At 34.8% G+C, this 19,923-nt stretch overlaps 3 protein-coding genes and 1 pseudogene across 3 annotated transcripts; 3 read left to right on the top strand and 1 right to left on the bottom strand.

Annotated features, from left to right (window-relative positions):
• Positions 1-1,121: 1,121 nt before the first annotated feature.
• LOC125471965 lies at positions 1,122-5,246 on the top strand. The gene is made up of 5 exons (XM_048572942.1): positions 1,122-1,553; positions 3,859-3,957; positions 4,074-4,170; positions 4,342-4,477; positions 4,608-5,246. Exons 1-5 carry the CDS (start codon positions 1,533-1,535, stop codon positions 4,666-4,668), a joined length of 414 nt encoding a protein of 137 aa, XP_048428899.1. The 5' UTR covers positions 1,122-1,532; the 3' UTR covers positions 4,669-5,246.
• A 919-nt stretch (positions 5,247-6,165) lies between these two features.
• On the top strand, positions 6,166-10,494 carry LOC125471967 (annotated as a pseudogene).
• A 102-nt stretch (positions 10,495-10,596) lies between these two features.
• Positions 10,597-12,564, bottom strand: LOC125471966 (photosynthetic NDH subunit of lumenal location 3, chloroplastic-like). Its single transcript, XM_048572943.1, has 3 exons — positions 11,940-12,564; positions 10,905-11,155; positions 10,597-10,790 (listed from the first exon to the last, which is right to left on the bottom strand). Exons 1-3 carry the CDS (start codon positions 11,971-11,973, stop codon positions 10,710-10,712), a joined length of 366 nt encoding a protein of 121 aa, XP_048428900.1. The 5' UTR covers positions 11,974-12,564; the 3' UTR covers positions 10,597-10,709.
• A 3,903-nt stretch (positions 12,565-16,467) lies between these two features.
• LOC103933130 (gibberellin 2-beta-dioxygenase 8-like) lies at positions 16,468-18,343 on the top strand. The gene is given in 4 exon segments (XM_009342783.2): positions 16,468-17,101; positions 17,408-17,429; positions 17,431-17,730; positions 17,864-18,343. Coding segments are annotated over 4 exon segments (1,011 nt in total). The 5' UTR covers positions 16,468-16,649; the 3' UTR covers positions 18,101-18,343.
• The last annotated feature ends 1,580 nt before the right edge of the window (positions 18,344-19,923 follow it).

Raw genomic sequence — 19,923 nt, 5'->3', positions numbered from 1 at the left:
TTGGAGAAACATAAGACTTCAGATTTATCATACTGAGTTATCAATTATAATTCGTGCCAAAAATCCCATCAGTTTCAATTAGGTCATTTCTTCAAATAACGATTGTTTACCAAACTGAGCAGAAATCGGTGAAAGCATTCAAACTTAATAGGAAGTGGCGCACGTACATTCATGTTCCACTACATATATGCTACATTATGTAACTAAATTATGTTATGCGGTAGTCCACTTGCTAGAAATACATAAAATATAAGCAATGTTTTTTTAGCATTAATGAGTCACACGATGATGATCAGAGAGAGACTGAAATAATGATGATGATCTGAGAGAGACTGAAATAATGATGATGATCTGAGAGAGACTGAAATGCCTATCATGACAAAGCTACAAACCGGTCTCATTTAAAATAAAAAAATTCAACAATGCATGAGGTGATTCCCGATTTCACAGAAAATAATGAATAGAATATGTGCGCGATGGATTGGGAAGTACTACCAAATCAGAATTATATACAATAATTGAAAATATATTATACATTAAGAGAAATACGAAGAAGACACTTTTAAAATATGATTATTTATAGACTTTTTGACACTGAAGAAAATTAAGATTTTATCATGAAATCAATTAATATTATAGGGAGTAGCCTAACTATTTATAAGCACATGAATGGTCTTTCCTCTCATTAATGTGAGAGTCATTCTTAACATACTTTTTTATAATATTAACACGAGAATTGACGTTAAAGAGAGTTCTCTTAACATTTTTCTTAGATTAATTGACTGAACCAGCACTTGGATCGATAGACTTCTTATGTTTTAGAGTGGCAAAATATAAAACAAATATGACTCGGACAATAAATAAATCAAAGAGAGGAGTCATTAATATTACGATTTAATGTAGGAAATTTTTATTGGTATTTCAAAAATCTTATTCTAAACTTCAAACTTTCTATATTTAGAAAGAAAAATACACTTGTGAGGAATGTAAAATGAGATTTTTGAAATATTAATAACGCTTCTTTTAGTATATTCTGCACCATAATTTTGTATTTATTGCGCGGCTTAACCTAAATCTCCACCGGAAAGGTAGGCATAAAAGTATGGACGTGTCAAAATTATGAGAGAAAAAAGATTAAACAAAGTGCAATAGCATATATATCATCGCATCATTAAAATATGCCAATATGCATGAGTTGATGTTTGGAGAGAGAGAGAGAGAAACCGAGGGCGATCTGGCGATACAAATCCTAGCTAATTTTCTCTCCGTTCCACCTACTACGCCCAGTCAGCCAGTGAGAAGGAGGCAGTACGTCTACAAATTTCAGTCTCAGAAGAGAAACACAGAGAGACGGAGGAGAGAGAGCGCTTTCCGACGGCGATCGGCGATGAGCTGCTCTGTTGATAAGTTGTTCTAAGTTAGAGGCAAACATTGATACATTGAGGAATATTGATCGAGGAGGAGGACGACGACGATCTCTCTGGGCCGCTCTGATTAATTTCTCCGAGAATTCAATCGAGAGAGATTTTGAGATGGAGGAGCAGACCGCACAGGTACTCTTCTTCTCGATTCTTCTACTCTTTCCAATTATACACTTTCCTTCAAAAAAATTCATTTCAAACTGGAAATTTGTTATGACTCGGTGTTTACGTGAGTACGTGGAGCTTATTGTTCTACGACTTAAATCTCGGTAATATAAGGTTGAATTCTCCTCTGCCTTAATTTCCAAATTGTTTTCATTTATATATCGATTTTATTCAAATTACAGATACAATTAAGATGAACTGATAATCTCCATGTTTTAATTCTTTTTGTAATTTTCTAGTTTTTATGTTCTCTCTTCTTGTTGGACTCCAATATTTGTCGTAATCGAACTTGTTCATTCTAATTACTAATTACTAATTCGATTTAAAAACCGGTTAACCATCCATAAATTCCAGTTTCACTTTCACTTCTGAATGTATTTTCAAATGCGGTGAAGTGGTATTTTTTTAACTTATAAATGAATACTTAACATCCAAATCAAGCAACAGTGTTACATGATGTATCAGAAAATAACCTTATTGCAATCATGACATTAATGGTTCTGAAGTGACACGTTATATGTTGTCTTTTTGTGCATTTGCTGCTGTACATCAACTCTGTAGCTCTTGGATGTCTACGTTATTGGAAATTTGAATTTCTTAAAACTTAAAAAACCAAACTGCGCTGACTAGCAAAGAGTATCTCAAATGTTTGTATTAAAATTTGTTATTAGCATCTAATCTGTAATTAATCACCTTCCTGGTTCATGCAATGAAGAACTCTGCAGAATACCGGTAAGTACAGCTATCTAACAAATTGTAAATATAAAAACAAATTGTAAATATACATATACATATACACATATATATATATATAATTTTATTTATTTATTTTATATAAAGGTTGATAGCAATTATTGAAGCCATAAGTCATCAACTTCCACCATGCTAACTGACAAGCTTCATTCAACTCACGGACTCAATAGTTCTTGGTATATGCATGAACATGTATGCTTTTTAAATGGGACTCTTGTGAAAGTGACTTAAAATAATTAAAATTGTTTTTGGTGAAAATGTTTTGGAAACCAATCTTTAGTAAAAATGCAAGTTAATTATGGATAAGCACTTCAAGTGCTTTTGAAACTCAAAAGTATTTTCTTTAAAAACACTTTCAATCATTTTAAGTACACTTGTAATCGAGCCATTAATCTATCAGTCGAAACAAACTATTTAATTCTGCTTTTGCCTTGGAGTATCATATACATTTTCACTTAATACGAGCAAACAACTAACAGGCATATCAGAAACGCGGTAGATTGTCTGCCATCGTAAAAATATACCCCATTATTATAAGTAATTTTTGGGATTTTTAGGTGCATGTGGTTCCATGATTGCCTATTAGTTTTATTAATTCAAAAGATTATTAATTAAGCTTAATAGCATGAGTAATTTTTGTATAGTTTTTCTTGCCTCGGGTTCGTCACATCACATGGGAGACCATGGGAGTGGTCCGAGAATTAGATAAAAATTAGGAGTAGGAAATTTGTAGTCATCCAATTTCATTTGGTTTTATATTTAGTCCTAATAATTTGTTTTCTTTTATCAACTTGTTTAAGTTTGCCACTTAGTATTACGGTCTAGTGGTATTCCTATTCATTTGTAAGTGAGAGGTTTTAGGTTCGATTTTCACCAAAAACGAGTTTGACCCACATTATTGCTAGTCCATAGTGAGACTAAGCTTCATCCCATTCTTTTTAATGTAGATAATATCGTTTTTCAAAAAATAAAATAAAAATCAGGGCAAGTTTATTGGGAACTGGCTACGTACTACATAGGTGTCATATTTAATAAAGAAAATATAAATAATACCCCAATAATGTTACTCTTCTGACATTAGCTAGCTCACTGCTTTAGTGTTTGTCGGTTGTTTCTCAGGTGCTTGTAGTCCTTCCTTGGTGGCCAAATGCTACATCTTTCTAGCAACTGTCAGTCAACAACAAAAGAAAAGATGAAATTACCGTCTAGATATATAAATGAAAAAAAATCTTTTAAGCAATTGGTATTAACTTATCTGCAGATGCATTATCAATCATGCTCGAAGTAAACAAGTTTTCGAGCTCCATGTTATTGATCTGCATCCGGTTATTCCTGCCCAAATTCGAGCAGTGTCCGTAGACTATTGGACCTTGTATGGGATTGTGAATGTCTGTTGTTAAACAAGTTGTCAATAAAATTTGTATCGATGCATTGTACGTAGGTCACTGATTATATCTCATCGACAGATTATTTATGCATCCATTAATGTACTGATATTATTTATTCAATTCAACGACAGACTGATACAACTGCTTCAGATAGAACTCATACCGTCGTGTTGGATATTGAGAGCCTTACACAACTCTCAGATAGAAGCTCCGGAAGCCCCAAAATGACAGTAAGTAGCAGTGTCGTTGTTGTCAATCTTGAAAGTACTCCTCACATGGCATGCACACAAATTGATCAGCAAACTTTCTCATGCTTTTCTGTTACACACACTTTTTTTTACTGTAGAGAGCACTCTCAAGAAAATGGTCTTATCGAGCAGAGAGATTGATTACTACTGACGAGGAGGACACGGATGAGCCACCAAAGAAACTTCTAGTGAAAGGTATAATATAGTCATCTAGCTAGCTTTCTATGAAGTTTCAAAGGGTAGTTTGCAATCTTACTGAAAAGTTAATGTCATCTTTTACTCTAATGGGTTGGTGTCAACATTCAAAATCATCGATCACCTTGGCATAGATTGCAATTTGAACTTTATCTATGTTATCCTTGATAGTGAACTCTCAGTCGGAGCCGTTGAAGCAGTCATTGATCACCGCAAAATCTATTGGGTCAAGCTCAACTGCGCTTACAGGCACTAATCGGTTTATGGCCATCAACCCTCGGAAGATCCTTTTTATATTTGCAACTGTGTAAGCCCTCGATTTCTTTCTTCAATAAATATGAATCCTCTACCATGCCTTTTTATATGTACTACTCTGGTAACAAATACGAGCGAAGAGATTTACGTGAAGTGATTTTTGGCTTCTTCTTCTTGATCAGGTCCAGTATGGGTACATTAATCCTCATATACTTCACACTGGCTATCAATAGAACAGTTTGACAGACCATGGATGGAATGGAGCTAGCGTAGCATAGACGGGCATATGATCGAATCAAAGCGTATTCACTCTCTCCGATTTTAATTTGCTTGGTAGCTGTGCTGCTGGGGATAACTACTCCATTCATGAATCCTCCATGCTGCAGTCTCAGTCTTTGTCTAACGGTTGATCTCTCTTCTCTTCTCACTCTGCCAGTTGAGATCAAATACATATAATTGTTAAATGATCCAGCGTTTTCAGCTGTACCAACTCTGTCAGTTGGTGTCAGCGCAGCTACTTGATTGAGTTACCGTCTCGTCCGGTTAATTTTTTGTGCTGCTTCTTGCTTCCAAAGCAACCCTGTTCCATGCATCAAAAATCCACCAGGGACTTACCCCCGTGGTTTTATTTTTTTTTTTTTTTTTTTTAACTCAAGGTTAACGTGCATGTAGTTGATTAGGGTGTTTTTATACCACTTCAAATTAAGCATCAAATAGCAGGCTTTTAGGCACCTCTCCGATATAATCGTTGTACCATCGACATTCAGTTTTGTATCGAATGCTTAGTTACGTCCTGAGAAATATAGATTATTATCGTTGCATGTTGACGTGCATCATAGTTATAGGAATGGGCAGCACAAATTTGAGGGGATGAGGAATTTAAATTCAGAAAGTAACTACTAAATATTTGCTTATGCACGTTACGTCTTGTGTTCAATTTTCATTGAGGCTTTAGCTCAATTTTTTTTTTTTCAATTTTCACTACATATTCCCGCAAAATTATTAGTTGACAGTACATTGGCCTTTTACATTTAGTGGGCCGGTCCAGATTCCTTAATAAGAGCTTTGGATCTTGGTTTTTTTATTTTTTTTATTATTATGAAAATGGTCTTAGGCCCGTTTTATAAACATTCTGGGTGTTTTGGTTGGATTTGTAGAGATTGACTTTATAGAACGAGTTTATTGTTATGTGATTTTCAGTATTGCAATATATAAGTTTTAATACATAATATTATTGGATGGGATGTTATGTTGACAATAAATTAGTTCTATGTAAGTTGTTTTAGGGATAGGAAGTGAAAACATAACGTTTATTATTTGCATTCAATGGTTGAATTATTAGGGAATCAAAAAATAGATTGATGAATTAACAACTACAATTAATTAAATGCTCATTTTCAAAAAAAAAAAAAAAAAAAAAACTACAATTAATTAAATTGAGATCGTGCATAAAATTGTGAGGATTAAGTGTGTTGGATTTCCGAGGTTTTCATTCCATAGATTAAATAAACAACTTGTTGAGTCTTCTCGGTCTCTCAAGAAGGGAAAATAGTTTTGATTACGTTTCTGAAAACGTTATTCTTATCTAAACTAAACTAAAACACACGAGGAGATACGAACTCAAATATACACAGAGAGTACACTATTACTGATCAATATAACTAAGTCCACGTCTGCGTAGTTCTGAGTTAGATTAATCTCGAGTTCGAACTGTATTGTGGCAAGAGAATTAAAAACCAATTAAAAGAAAAAAGTTAATGAGAAAAAAGTGGAAAGGAAAGGTGGAGAGTCCACAATAATTGGCATCAAATGCTTATGGGGATTCGCACTGTTGCTGAATTCCAAGATCTGCAACTAGAAATTAATTTATCCAACATTACAATAAAAAAAATTAAAAAAAAAAAAAACAATTAAAGCCTTCAACTTTTTGTTGCCCCCGTTCTTAGCTTCCACATTGGCCGAGCGCCAGGCCTCTGAGCTATCTCTCTGTCTGTCTTGCTAGGTAAAAGAGAAAACAAACGAACGAACCAGAAAATTAAATTAAATAATCCCAAAAAAGCTTTTGGAAAAAGGAAAATAAAAAAGGGAAAGTAGCAGAGCAGCAGAGAGAGAGAGATCACTGCTAGTGGTGCTACTACTGCCCAGAAAAGAAATCTAAAAAAAGGAAAATAAATAAAAAATGAATGGAAAGGAAGGGAGGGCCAATTAGGGCTCCGTCGGAAAGTTGAACCCCAAAAAGGTAAGGCCCCTGTCAAGCTTTTCTCTCTCTAAGCACCACACGTACCCACTTGGTGCTCTCTCTCTCACTGCTTTCCATTATCTGCCATTTGTGAGCTACACGACGGATGCAAGTGCTTTCAACAATTTTTCTGGGTTTCTGTTACTATTGACTGCTCAGCTTCTTCTTCTTCTTGTGGGTATTTCTCTTGCTTCTCGAGCTTTCGAGGTAGTCAAAATTTGAGGGGTTTTGCATTTTTTGGGAATTTTGTTCGAATTTTTGGGGATTTGGGTATTGCGTTTGTAGGTTAAAGTTGCTATTTTTTGCTGAAATTTGAGGTTTTTTGTCACCAGTTATGGCGGCTTGTTGCAGCTTGATTGGGCTTGCTGCAATCGTCGTTGAGCCGTGGAATCTAGGGTTTTGATAATTGAGCAGCCCCAAAACAGAGTGTTTGGTAACAAGAAGGAAAGCGTTGGCTTTACGCGATATGGAATTTCAATTCCTTCAGAAATATAGTGCGTTGATTTGGATTGCATAGCTGATTTGTGTGCTCCCCTACTAGGACTGGGATTTCATCGTACAAGTTGTGAGGAAATGGCGATGGAGTCGAACACAGGATATCTCCGCGACGAAGCTTTTGGCTACGGTTTGAACCGACACGCTATATCGTTTCAGTCCGGGGCCATACACAGCAGCTCGGAGATGATTCCGATGGGGAATTATTTTGCTACGGACGGGGGCATGATGTTTTCGTCGATTTCGGGCATAGTTAACAACAATCCTGTAATTAGTCAGGCTGGGAATTCATCAGGTTCTCTGCTTCTCGATTCGGTCCCCGGGCTCAAGCATGACACAGGCTTGGCTGTTGAGTGGTCTGTGGAGGAACAGTACAAATTGACGGAGGGCCTTATCAAGTAGGTTATTCGGAACCTTATCTCTTGTTAAATTCGTTTTCGTTCATGTACGTCTGTGTTTAAGTGCCACAGTTATGTATGCTTGCCTATTAATTTGATATTCATGTTGCTAAACTACCTCTAGTTACGATTCACTGAATGTTGTGATGAAGCTTCTGATGTGATTAAGTTTTGTTGTTGACGAAGCTTCTGATGTTTGCACTATGTCTAACTGTAACAAACTGCAAATCTTTTGGTCCTTCTAATATAACCATAACATATGTTCCTTGGACTTAAGCAATCAACTTCTTAAACCATTAGCTTCTTAAGCCATTACTTTATGTCTATGGCCTCCTGTTGTGCTGTAAATATTTTGGGGTCCATCACGCATTGCCATTATTATCAGCTTTTCGCATTCCTGCAGTAGAAAACTTGAATTGGTATGGTTATGCTCTAAATAGCCTTGTTGTTTCACATATCTTCTCGCTATGATGTGCATCGATTTTCTTTCATTTTACTTTATGTTGCCTAGTTGCTGTCCTATTATGTGTGTTTGGAAGTTTATCATATTTATTTCGGTTGTAGATATGCTGATGAACCAAGTATTATGAAATATATAAAGATCGCGGCAATATTGCATGATAAAACCGTGCGTGATGTTGCTTTGAGGTGTAGGTGGATGACTGTAAGCTCTTTACTTTTCCTAATGATGTATTTTTAGTTTTGTTCATTACTTTAGATTTGTTCCTTAGATTTTTCGGTTAGACTACTTTTGAAATGTTTTGCAGAGAAAGCGTAGGAAACCTGAAGAACATAGTATGGGAAAGAAGGTGAACATTAGGAAGGTATGTTTGTGAAATTTGTATGAACTGTCTGACATTGGTTTTGGCTCGAACTTCTCATTTTTTATCATGAAGATTTTTTCAGTTCAAGACTTACTGGAAATAATAATAATGTGTTGACTCCTTCCCCTGAGTTTAAACATTACTTTATATTCCCACTGTAATCATTGTTGGACATGATAATTTGAGATCCCATGATGTATCGGTGACTTTTGGTGTCCTAAGATGTAACACAATTAATGGGATTTTGTTTTAAATTAATTGAACCAATGAATGTCTTTAGGATCTAATGTTGATTGAAGAACCAGTATTCTAAAGATCATGCTTCTTCAGGATAAACTGGTGGAGTCGTCTTCAAAGACAAACATACATTCAGCTGCACCACTGGACATGGCTGCATATTCTCATTCGGTGCACCATATGGACCAGAATGAGCGTTTGCAGTATGAAGGTTCGAGATACTGGCTTGTATATTGTTACTTATGTCCATTTCCTTCAAAAATTTTACCGTGTGCATTTCATTTTTTTCCTTTCTTGCTATATTGTTACATGTTCCCTTCTTGAAGTTGTGCACATATACTACTTAATATATTTCATTTGGTAGTTTCATTGACGTATTTGTTCTTTGGTTGCTATCAGGATTAAGTGGCACATTCAAGCATCTATTGGAGCAAAATGCTCAAGCTTCAGTCAAATTACATCTAATATTTCGTCATACAAGGTCAGTGCCTCCTGCCATCATAGTTATGTTGATTATTACACATCTAATTTGCATGCCATATTGTTCCACACGCTAACAGTTGAAGTCATCTGTCAAAAAGTAAAAAGGGATGCCTGTTCTTGTTATGTTACTTTATGCAACTGATGCGTTGTGGCAGCAGCATTACTGCATGATGGTCTTCTTCTGGAATTTTATTTTTCCAATTGATCAGCATATATTGATGAATGAAATAATTTTCTACATTTATTTACTCATTTATGATAAGCTTGACCTTGTTTGTTGTAGACATGGTATAATCCAAATCCACTATATATTATCGCTAAACAACAGCACTGCCTACCCCAAGCATCTCTCTTTTCTGAGTTTGAATTTACTGGCATAAGTTTTATCTGCATTTCGGATGAACATATAATATCATTAACATTAGAAGCATGTGCTTTTTATCTCTTGCTTAAAAGTTTGTTTCTTTCATAAACAGTTGCAGGAAAACATTGACCTCTTCTACCGCACGAGGAACAATTTAAATGCCATCCTTAACAAGTATGTGCATAGTTTCAACTTATATTACAAATAATGAGATTTGGTAAACTTTGACAATGCTATTTCATTTTTTGCAGCATGAGAGGTATGCCTGGCATAATGAGCCGAATGCCGCCACTGCCACCCATTGACGAGGATCTTGCTAATAGTATCTTGCGTAACGCAACTTAGGTATGTTCATGTGAAATGACTCATATTCTTGGTGAGTTAGCGTGCATGACCCGGGCACTTGTGAAGGCGGGAGAGGGTGGAAAGTGTTTTCCAAATTGTTGTATAGCTGGATGATTGTGTACTCTTAGTTTATGCCTTTCGTAACTATTAATTCTAGACTATTTCAGCCTGTAATCTAATATGCATTTGATGAAAGTACTAGCTGTCAGTTCTGCATTTCTTTACTAAGAATTGTCGTCTCTTTTTTTCAACACAGTTTGATTTTCTGTGCACCTTTCTTTTGTCTAATCGCTGCATGCCATTGTGAGCTGAATACGAATAAATATGCCCGAATTTTGTTGACATATTGAGTTGATTTCTATTTGTAATGACCAATTCAAGCAGCAAATCAAGGTCCTGAATCATGATGGACTGCCTCATTGTCCGAGCGCAAAGCGTACAAGTTGGGAAGCAGAGTTGCAAATATCCGACGACGCCTACTCAGAGCCGCCCCAATTTGGCATTTGATCTTAGTGCTCCATCCATGGCTAGCTTCATTTGTTGTGTCTAAAATTATGTACCCTTACTTCCATTTGTGCAGGAAATAAGCGATGTAGATACAGTTGGAGCTTCCAGCACTTATTTTTCACTCTTGTAAATTTCGATTTATAATTGCTAATTGTAACACATTACTTTTGCTTGGTACCCTGGTTTGGCTTTGTGGGTTTGCTCATGAGGAACCCTGCTGAATTTCTATGCTGGAATTTTATGGCGAGCAACGGATTTAAAACCGAAAAAAACTAGATCTGACTCGAGGATAGAGCTATTTATTTACAGATGACATGAAATTTGTGTGCACAATAATGTACAGATCAGTGTTTATAACCATCGACGGGATTATTTTTAAGACGCGAGAGCCATCACCTCCTGTAAATGACAGCAGCCTCATTGTATCGATCTTGGGTCAACGGCAGGCTTTGAATTTTCACCGCATGATCCAACTGGAAAACAAATAACATATTGTCGTGTGAGAAAGTTAAATTGCACATGTAAAATCCTCGCATGCGTTTAGGGAGGTCTAAACGCAGTTGCAAACGGGTGGTTATGTTAATTACCTCTTCAATGGAGCAAAACAGTTTGTTGGCAAGTTCAGTGAGAGCTCTCTTCTGGTCCCTTGGTGAACGAGAGATCATCTGATTAAGATCACAGTACAAGAACGTGGATTTGAGGCGGAGATCCCTTCCCATCAACTCCCACGAGTGCTCGTCGTTCGTCAGATCGTTCCCGATTGACAGTAAATCGAAAGCACACTTCTTAATCCTGCAAGCACTTCCCTTTAATTGCATGTCCACCATTTTACCATGCCCTACAGCATACAAATTTTGACGTGAAACAAAAAAACCAATTAGAATAAATAAGAGCAAGTTTTCCTCATGAGAAAAGCATAAGCCTCAACTGAAAGTCGAAGCCTTTGTGCTTAAGAAAAGCAAAAGGGGAAGTGATCCCATATTTTGTTCGCCGAACTTTAGATTGAATAAATCAAAAGAGAATCGAAGGACATAAACAATGGGCGGGAGTGCATAAGGAGAAAACGGGATTGTGAAAGTTACTCCCCAAACCAAATGGAGCGACTGTGACAAAAAAGATCATTTGTACTAAAAGCACTTTTGTCAAGGCATAAAGTTTTCTGATACAGAATGTGATTCTTTTACTACCATTCTAAAACCATATTCAGCACCATCAGATACTAGAAGTATTATTATTAATCGAATAATAAAAGTTCTAATTCCTTTTATTAACAGCACCTTTGAGCTAAACCAGCTGCTGGAAATTCGTAAGTTTGAACTCGGAAGCTCTCATACAATTCCGTCATGCAATTTGGAAATTTTCAAAGGAAAAAAAAATGTTGGGAAACAATAGTATGGAAATGTAAAATAAAAATCAACCCCTCATCCCAGAGGAGCGTATATCATCACATAATTAGAACCACAAAACCCAGAAAAATAACGAATTAAACATACAAAATTCAAAACAAAAGAGAATTAATAATAAAGGAAAATTAAAATAAAAAATGGAACAAATTAAATTAGGGAAAAAAAAGAAAGCAAGAAGAAGGAGAGGGGAGAGAGAGAGGAGTTAGACGGAGTTACCTGAACGGTGTTCTGGAAAACGAGGATATATCATCTGTTGCCTCCTGTAGTCACTACTGCTTCAACAGAGAGAAAAGCATAAATAAAATTAATTAAATAACTACTTTTTGAGGCAAGAAATTTCAACTAAAAAGTTTGTTTTAATCGTGCAAAATTATTCATCTAAAAATATTTTAAGAAAGAGAAATAAAGGTGGGGACTGCGATGGTGGTGGGTTTTGTATTAATATTTTTTCTTTTTTAATTAGAGTTTGGGATTAGAAATTAACAAAAAAAAATAGTGGAAAATTAAAATCAATGGTAACCCGTAAAGTTCTCTTGCTCTGAAAGTGGTGCATCACTCCTTATTTCTGATCAAATTTTAGACACAATTTTTTTTTTTTTTTTTGTAAATTTGGTTTAAGAGCTGGATTAGCGGCTTAAATAAAATTAAGAATTGAGGTCCAATTTTAACTTTTTTTTTTTGGGTTAACAGTAAGCTGCCCTTCTGGAAAGGACATGTATGAAGTTGTCCAATGTTGATATGAAGGCATTCGTCAACATCCATCTTCAATATTGTACTAGCACTACAGTTTAATGATTCTTTGGTAATGTCGTTGTTGCCGAAAAATTTAAAGCCGCTTTCAACATGTGATAGCGTACGATCAACATAATCAAATAAATTTTAGGCTAGCAAGAATTCAAATATAGCTTTAGAATAGAGAGTGACAGCCGTTAATATTTTTTTTTCTTTTTATTTTTTTTTAAGTGGGCAACTGGTGACTAACCTACCTCATCGATGCCCAAATAAAACTAGTTGAGAATTGTACCCTACCAATGGTCACGAACATCCTAAAACCAAGCCAAACTAGCATCCGCGGTAAAATGGTAAAAGAAGTTGGGGCTTGCAAAAATCGAAGCACAACTGGTCCGGTTGTTATTAGGCCTAAACTTGAAGCCCGAACTACTCCATCAAATTTTGTTTGGGCCCTATTTGAGAATTATTCTCAACCAAGAGTCTATGCTCATAAAAGTTTTGGAATTGTTAATGGCTCCATTTATATTTAGAAGAAAAATAATTTTTATGAGAAGTGTATAATTAGTTTTCTGTAGTATAAATAATAATTTTTTTAGTTTTAGAAAATATTTTGCGTTGGGGTTGAGAAAAATTTGCAAGACCTTTGAATGAGATCCTATGATTTCTTAGGTTCCGGTTCTATTTTTATTAATTTTTAAATTTGAAAAAAATAAAAGTAATTCTCAAAAATCAATTTGAAAACGAGAGTTGCTCACAGTTGTTGTGGAAAAATTGAAATTTTTAGTTTTAGGAAATATTTTGTGTTGGAGTTAAGGAAAATGTTGCAAGACCTTTAGATGTGATCCGACCATTTATTAAATTCCGAAACATGTTTTTTTGATTTTCAAAGTTGAAGAATATAAAAAATAATATAAACTAATAGCAGAGCCCTCAAAGAGATTGAAGGTGTTGAAAATATTTAGAATGTCCTAAAATTAATTTTAGGTAACATGCGGTGCAATGAGAAGGATTCAAAATTTGGCTTACAATGAATCCCGTAAAAATTCTCAAAATCGATTAGAAAACGTGGTTCATAAGTCACAGTTTTTGTGGAAAAAATAAAAAAAAATTAGTTTTAGGAAATATTTTGCATGGGATTGAAGGAAAATGTTGCAAGACCTGTGGATGTGATCCTAACATTAATTAGGTTTAGAAACTAATTTTTTTATTCATTTTTAAAGTTGAAAAAAAAACATTATAAATTAATAGAGGGTCCCAGTTGAAAAACAAAAAATAATATAAACTAATAGAATTTGGCATTCTTAGTTTTAGTAGAATAGGGGTCTCATTTGATTTATAAAATAAACAGATTAAATGATGATTTATGTACAAATAAAACTTTATATGGTATTTGGAAGTCGGATCTACGATTTATTGTGCAACAAATGTATATTTAGTAGAATATTTAAGCCGAAAACTAAAAAAATAAGTACAAAATATAACAGCGAGGTCCAAAACATTATAAGGTATTTGAAAACAGTTTTATAATTTGTAATAATGGATCGTTATAAAAACACTTTCAAACCGCTCTTTGATAAGAAAATGAAATCGTCTAATCACAATTTGTTGAGCATTAGGTTCCGAATCAAAAGTGACAAAGAAAACTATACGCATCCAACCAAATCCCACAAATGTATTTTTGGTAATTTCCATATATATTGTTGCTTTTGGAATCAAGTGCTAATTCTCGGACAAAGCACTTTCCGTACCAAGAACGTAATGTTTTTTTTGTCCAAATAGATAGAAGATCAACTTTTAAATTTGAATGGCTTATTTTTTCCGTGCATATTTAAGGAGAATAATATATGAGATGAATGTTTATAAATTGTTATGTCTCTTTTGCCTTGACTAACAAGTAACAACCAAATCTCTTGGAAAAAATGCCAAAAGCATATTCTTCCAAAAACCAAGACGTTTTATGAGATTATCGTAAACAACATACGAATCCGACCAAAGCCTGCACGTGGATTGTATATTCATATTTGCATTCAAGTTTTTTAGGGTTTTAGTCAAAGAATTTATTTATTTAACTGTTTAAAAATCCATAAATCTCTTTGTTTGAGCATTTGATGAATAAAAGTAGACCCAAGAAACTTAGCCGCCCAATTGGTCCCCGGCGTTATTATAATTTAGTTTACAAGTCAGTTGTACGACAGTATGAAGAACTCATTTCCTGTACTAATTAAAACTTCAAGTTCAAACTTAGTTCGAGCTGTCTCATGATAAATATAAGTCTATCACGAATTTTATAAACCAAACATATCAATACTCTAGTTTGGTACGTTCGTTCTAAATCAAGCTTAATTAGTCTTAACTTGTTACTTTCATGAACTAAATCCAACTATTTAAGCAGAACCCAAACCCATTTTGAGGTTTCTTCGTAAAAGAATACAAGCTTCTTCCCACGACCTTTTGTGAACCAAATATATCAATGCTCAAGCTTTGATTCGTTTTTTAATCGAGCCGATTCACAGACCTACTGCCTGCCAAACGAACAAAATTAAGTTGGTTGTGTTTGTTGTGATCAGAGAGTTGTGGACTGAACAAGACATGCCGCTGTTCTGTGTATGCCTCTCTGCCTTTTGGGCGGCACCAGCACCAGCACCAGCAACACATTACACATCGATAGATTGTTACATCATATTGTCGAGCCTTCAGGGAGGGATCGAGTCATATGGGCGGCACCGTGTCTCCCTCCCTTCCCTTGATGACCTAATTGCTTAATTTGCTTAAGATTTTGGGGCCCCACCTTAACATGTGGTTTTCTTTTTTCTTAATCATTATTTTTATAAAATGATTATTCAAAGTTTCAAATTAACTTCGAAAGCGGCACATGCACATGCAGCATTGCAGCAGTAAAAATAAATCTGGGTCTCCTACGACCTCGAAAGTAAATGTGAAATTTAAAAGTCTCTCACGGATATCATGGATGTACTAGAAGATTAGATGCTTATTTTTCGCTAAATTTAAGGAGAGTTTAAAGGTGATAATGCCACTTTAAGGCATCTAATGAGTGTGATTAAAGATTAATTATAAGGATTATATTATTATCACATATATAATTAGGGATCAAAAACATAAAACACAGTGTTGGTGTTGTAAAATCACATCACATGGCACTTGTCTTTTTGGAATTTCATTTCTCAATTCTGCCTGTCCCTGCCTGCTGCCTCACCAATTAATTAATCATAAATTATTTAAATTAGGGCTGGGAATACAAAGGATTACATAAAAGATAACAACGTTAAAAGAAATTTTTTATTAATGTTTACATATAATATACATGTTTGTGAAGTCAGCAGAAAAAGGAGAAGTCAATCCCATGACATGTTCTGTGATATTTAAATAGCTTAGTTTATAGTAAAATGATAATGATTCCTCCTCATGTTAATTAGTTGGTTCCTAAGTTTCTTTGCAAATACAAATTAAACAGATTAATTGAAGGTTAAAACTCGATTACTGGTAGTGGTAGACAAGGCAGTAAACACTTGTGTTTTATGAACTTATGTGTTTGAACCGTAATTTGCAAAAATAAAAAATAACATTTTCAAAAGAAACCAAGCAATATCCTTTAACTAATAACTTTGTATGAAGGACCAAAACAAAAGTCAAATGAGCAACTGGGGACAGGCTTAGCTAGCTCTTGCCATTGCCAAACAGGAGGAAATGAATGGGTCTTATTCCATTGATTTAAGCTTTTCATATTGTCCACAGAGCCAAAAAGGACGAATTAGGTCGGATTCATCCCCTTTATCATTTTCCCATCTTTTTTTTTATCAATTGTTTTCAACATTTAATTAGTATCTGTGTCGACTGATTGACTTGGTCTCCTCTCAGGCCTCTCTCAAGAACAATATCACAAAAGAAATGGTCTTCTTCTGACACTTGTCACCCCTTGAGAGCTCCCCTTTTGACCCCTCTCCTTCCGCGTCACAATTAAAAATTTCTCCTTTCGCACGTTTGTTCTTTTCTTCTTGTTCTCTTGTGCCCTCCTCCTCCTCCTCCTCCTCTCTCTCCTCTTTCTCTCTTTAACCGTATATATATTTCCATACGTATATTTGGTACTTCTCATTTTTCACCTTGTACCGCACTTCATAACCTCCTCCTCATCAACTCATTCAAACTTCACAACCCTCATCACCAAAACACACAAATATGATAGACTCAACCCCTCCTCTCCAACACCATTACAAATCCCTCGTGCGCAACCATCATTGCCAAGGCATCGACCGCGGACAAGGAGGAGCGGTCACGGAAGAATGCCAGCTCCCGTTGATAGACCTCAACGGGCTGAATAGCCTCGACGAGAGGGAGAGGCTAGAATGCACTGCAGCCATCTGCAGAGCGTCGTCGGAGTGGGGTTTTTTTCAAGTGGTGAACCACGGGATAAGCTCCGAGCTACTACGGAATATGCGGACGGAGCAGCTCAAACTGTTTGGAGCGCCCTTCGAATGGAAAGCTACTTGCGGGCTGCTTAATAATTCGTACAGGTGGGGGACACCGACCGCTACTGGTCCGACTCAGTACTCTTGGTCCGAATCTTTTCACATTCCTGTCACAAAAATATCGGACCAAGCTTGCTATGGGGACGATTTTAGCTCGCTCAGGTAGTGTAATTATCTAATGAACTTAGCAAAGTGGTTTGGCAACCTGTTTTTTTCTTTTATACACATGTACTTGTTCATTTGTAACTTTTACATCGAATAAAATAAATGAGAATTAAGAAACAAAAATAAACATGTGCGCTGTAATATTCTGGAAGAAACTGTGGCCTGTTACTGAGTGGTCCTTCTGAATGCAACTTGGAACTTTCAAGTTGCTTCTGTAAGCCATCACAGTGGCCAATGCTGCATTGGCAGTACCCTTTGTCACTAATAACTCACCAACCCTTCTTTTTTGGAAATTTTGTACAGGGAAGAGATGGAGGAATTTGCAGGGAGAAATGTCAAACCTAGCGGAGTTGCTAGCCGGGATCCTAGTGAACAACCTGGGACACCGGAAGGAAGCGCTGCAAGACATTTGTGACTCGAGCACTTGCTTTCTCCGATTGAACCGCTACCCGGCTTGTCCGATATCACCGGAGATGTTCGGCTTAGTGCCTCACACTGACAGCGATTTCCTCACAATTCTAAGCCAAGACGAAGTGGGAGGACTTCAGCTCTTGAAAGACTCCAAATGGGTTGCTGTAAAACCCAACCAAGATGCACTTATCGTAAACATCGGAGATCTTTTTCAGGTGAGGAATTGTTATTAGCTCTTCAAAAACGTCAACGCTCAACTCCCATTAATTTGATTAGTTTTATAATAATTAAGCTGTGGTTAATTACTTTGGATTAATTAGTTCGTAAACCCTAATTGTGTTAATACAGGCGTGGAGCAATGACGTGTACAAAAGTGTGGAGCACAAGGTGATGGCAAATGAGAAGAGGGAACGCTACTCAATAGCATACTTCATGTGCCCTTCCTACGACTCTTTAATCGGCAGTTGCAGATCACAGTCTTCCATCTATAGAAACTTCAGTTTTCGAGATTACAGAAACCAAGTCCAGCAAGATGTTCAGAAACTTGGACGCAAAGTCGGCCTTTCGAGATTCCGTCTTCGATAGCAACCACGAAAGCTCTAGAATGGACCGGCACATAATATGTATCAAGTGCAAAATGAATGAAATGTACGCTTAAACATCCAACCCCTAAAGATTCCGATGCGTACTATATTTGATTCATACTATAAAACCGGTGCAGCCTGCAGCATAAAAAATAGGGGCATTTTGATATAGATGCCTCAAATTTGAATTTTTTTAATCAAACATCTGTAACTTTTAAACTTTTGATCAAACATTCTTCTACTAATTTTTAATTAAAAAATATGATTTTTATTGTATTTAATTAACCAACTAGTTCAGAAAATAATATCACAAATATTCTAAAATCATCACAAACATCCTATCTTATCTTATTATAATTCGTTCAAAATGAATTTTTCTTATTCAAATAATTTGTTGTTTTAAATTCCAAAAACACATAAACATCCTATTAACATACAATTATGAAATATAACATGCACATATATTAAATATAACGTACCAAACAGATATATTAAATATAACGTACCAATCATTTGGTACGTTATTGGTACATTATATAAATTTAATCTGGGTACGTATTAGTATTTTGGTACGTTATAAAATATTTCTTTTGGTACGTTATGCAATTCTTTATTTAGTAAGAATCAAGTTATTAGTACGTTGTATTATCCTTATTTTGGTACGTACAAAACTTATGGTACGTTATGTGTAAGTTGTGTAACGCAAAAAAAAGATAACTTTTCACATTAAAACATTGCACTAACAAATATTTTGTCAACTCTTAATAATTAATTATTGGAATAAGGACTCATTTAAATAAAAATGTGAACACTCTTAGTTCACGTTTCTACCATAAGTAGTTGTTAAAAAATTCAAATTTATTTTCAGTTGCATGAAATTAGGCAGTCTAGTCTACATCTCAATTTTAATTATAAACGAACTCTTGTTTTTTATAATCTATATAAAATGTTGAGTTGGAAAAACTATATTTCAGCCAATTAATCTTGAACCCCAGTAGATATAATTGAATCCTTAAATTGAGGACAGGATAAGATTCCATAAAAATAGCAATAAATTAATGAATATTATTGAGTGCATTTTTTTTTTTACATAGAAATGGATTTAAAAGAATTTATAAAATACTTAAATTAAGAATATACCTGGAATATACAGTTTAATTAAAAGTAAAAGCACTTTAATCAAAAGTTGAAATGTAATAGATGTTTAATTTAGAAAAATCTAAAATAAGACATCTAGTTCTAATTTATCCTAAAAAATATGAATAGAAAATCATGCAACATGATTAGTTTAGTACAAGTATATTATTTTAAAGAAAAAATTAGGCTCTCATCCCTATTTTTCCTACTCCATTGATTAAAACCTTATTCATTTTCAGGTTTTGATCAAGGTCCTTAGACTTTAATATATGTCATTAATTATTTCAATAATAAAATATTTGTTATTTCTAAATATATTCATTTGGTATATGATAAAAATATACGTCATTAATTATACCAAGTGTTAGAAACGTTACATTAGGTATATTTTTATTTTTAGTTTGTACCCATTTTTAATTTGCAACCCTTTTTTTAATTTGTACAAATTTTCTTATGAGTTTTAATTCGTACCCATATATTAATTCCTTTTTGTGCCCATATTTTTTAAACTTTTATTGTATTTGCACCCATATTGAATTTTGCTAAATGTACCCATGCTAATTTATTATTTATGTTTTAAAGATATATCAATGGTTTTTTTTTTTTTTTAAATATGCGGGTACATTTTTTTATTTTTTAATAATTTTTGTGAAGAACAATTTACTCCAAAATTGATTTTTAAGTATG

This window comes from the organism of the source record quoted next, unplaced genomic scaffold (assembly GCF_019419815.1).
Source record: "Pyrus x bretschneideri cultivar Hongxiangsu unplaced genomic scaffold, Pyrus_bretschneideri_v1 Contig63, whole genome shotgun sequence".
In the NCBI taxonomy this organism is placed as follows: Eukaryota; Viridiplantae; Streptophyta; class Magnoliopsida; order Rosales; family Rosaceae; genus Pyrus; species Pyrus x bretschneideri.
This window is presented reverse-complemented; position numbering and strand designations above follow the sequence as displayed.

Excerpts from the sequence above, each read along its gene's own strand:
- LOC125471965 (XM_048572942.1), top strand. The coding sequence starts at position 1,533 with ATGGAGGAGCAGACCGCACAG. Across the intron at positions 1,554-3,858 it reads TGGAGGAGCAGACCGCACAG|ACTGATACAACTGCTTCAGA; the intron begins GTACTCTTCTTC and ends ATTCAACGACAG. Across the intron at positions 4,478-4,607 it reads CTTTTTATATTTGCAACTGT|GTCCAGTATGGGTACATTAA; the intron begins GTAAGCCCTCGA and ends CTTCTTGATCAG.
- LOC125471966 (XM_048572943.1), bottom strand. The coding sequence starts at position 11,973 with ATGATATATCCTCGTTTTCCAGAACACCGTTCAG. Across the intron at positions 11,156-11,939 it reads TTTTCCAGAACACCGTTCAG|GGCATGGTAAAATGGTGGAC; the intron begins GTAACTCCGTCT and ends TGTATGCTGTAG. Across the intron at positions 10,791-10,904 it reads TGTTTTGCTCCATTGAAGAG|TTGGATCATGCGGTGAAAAT; the intron begins GTAATTAACATA and ends TTTGTTTTCCAG.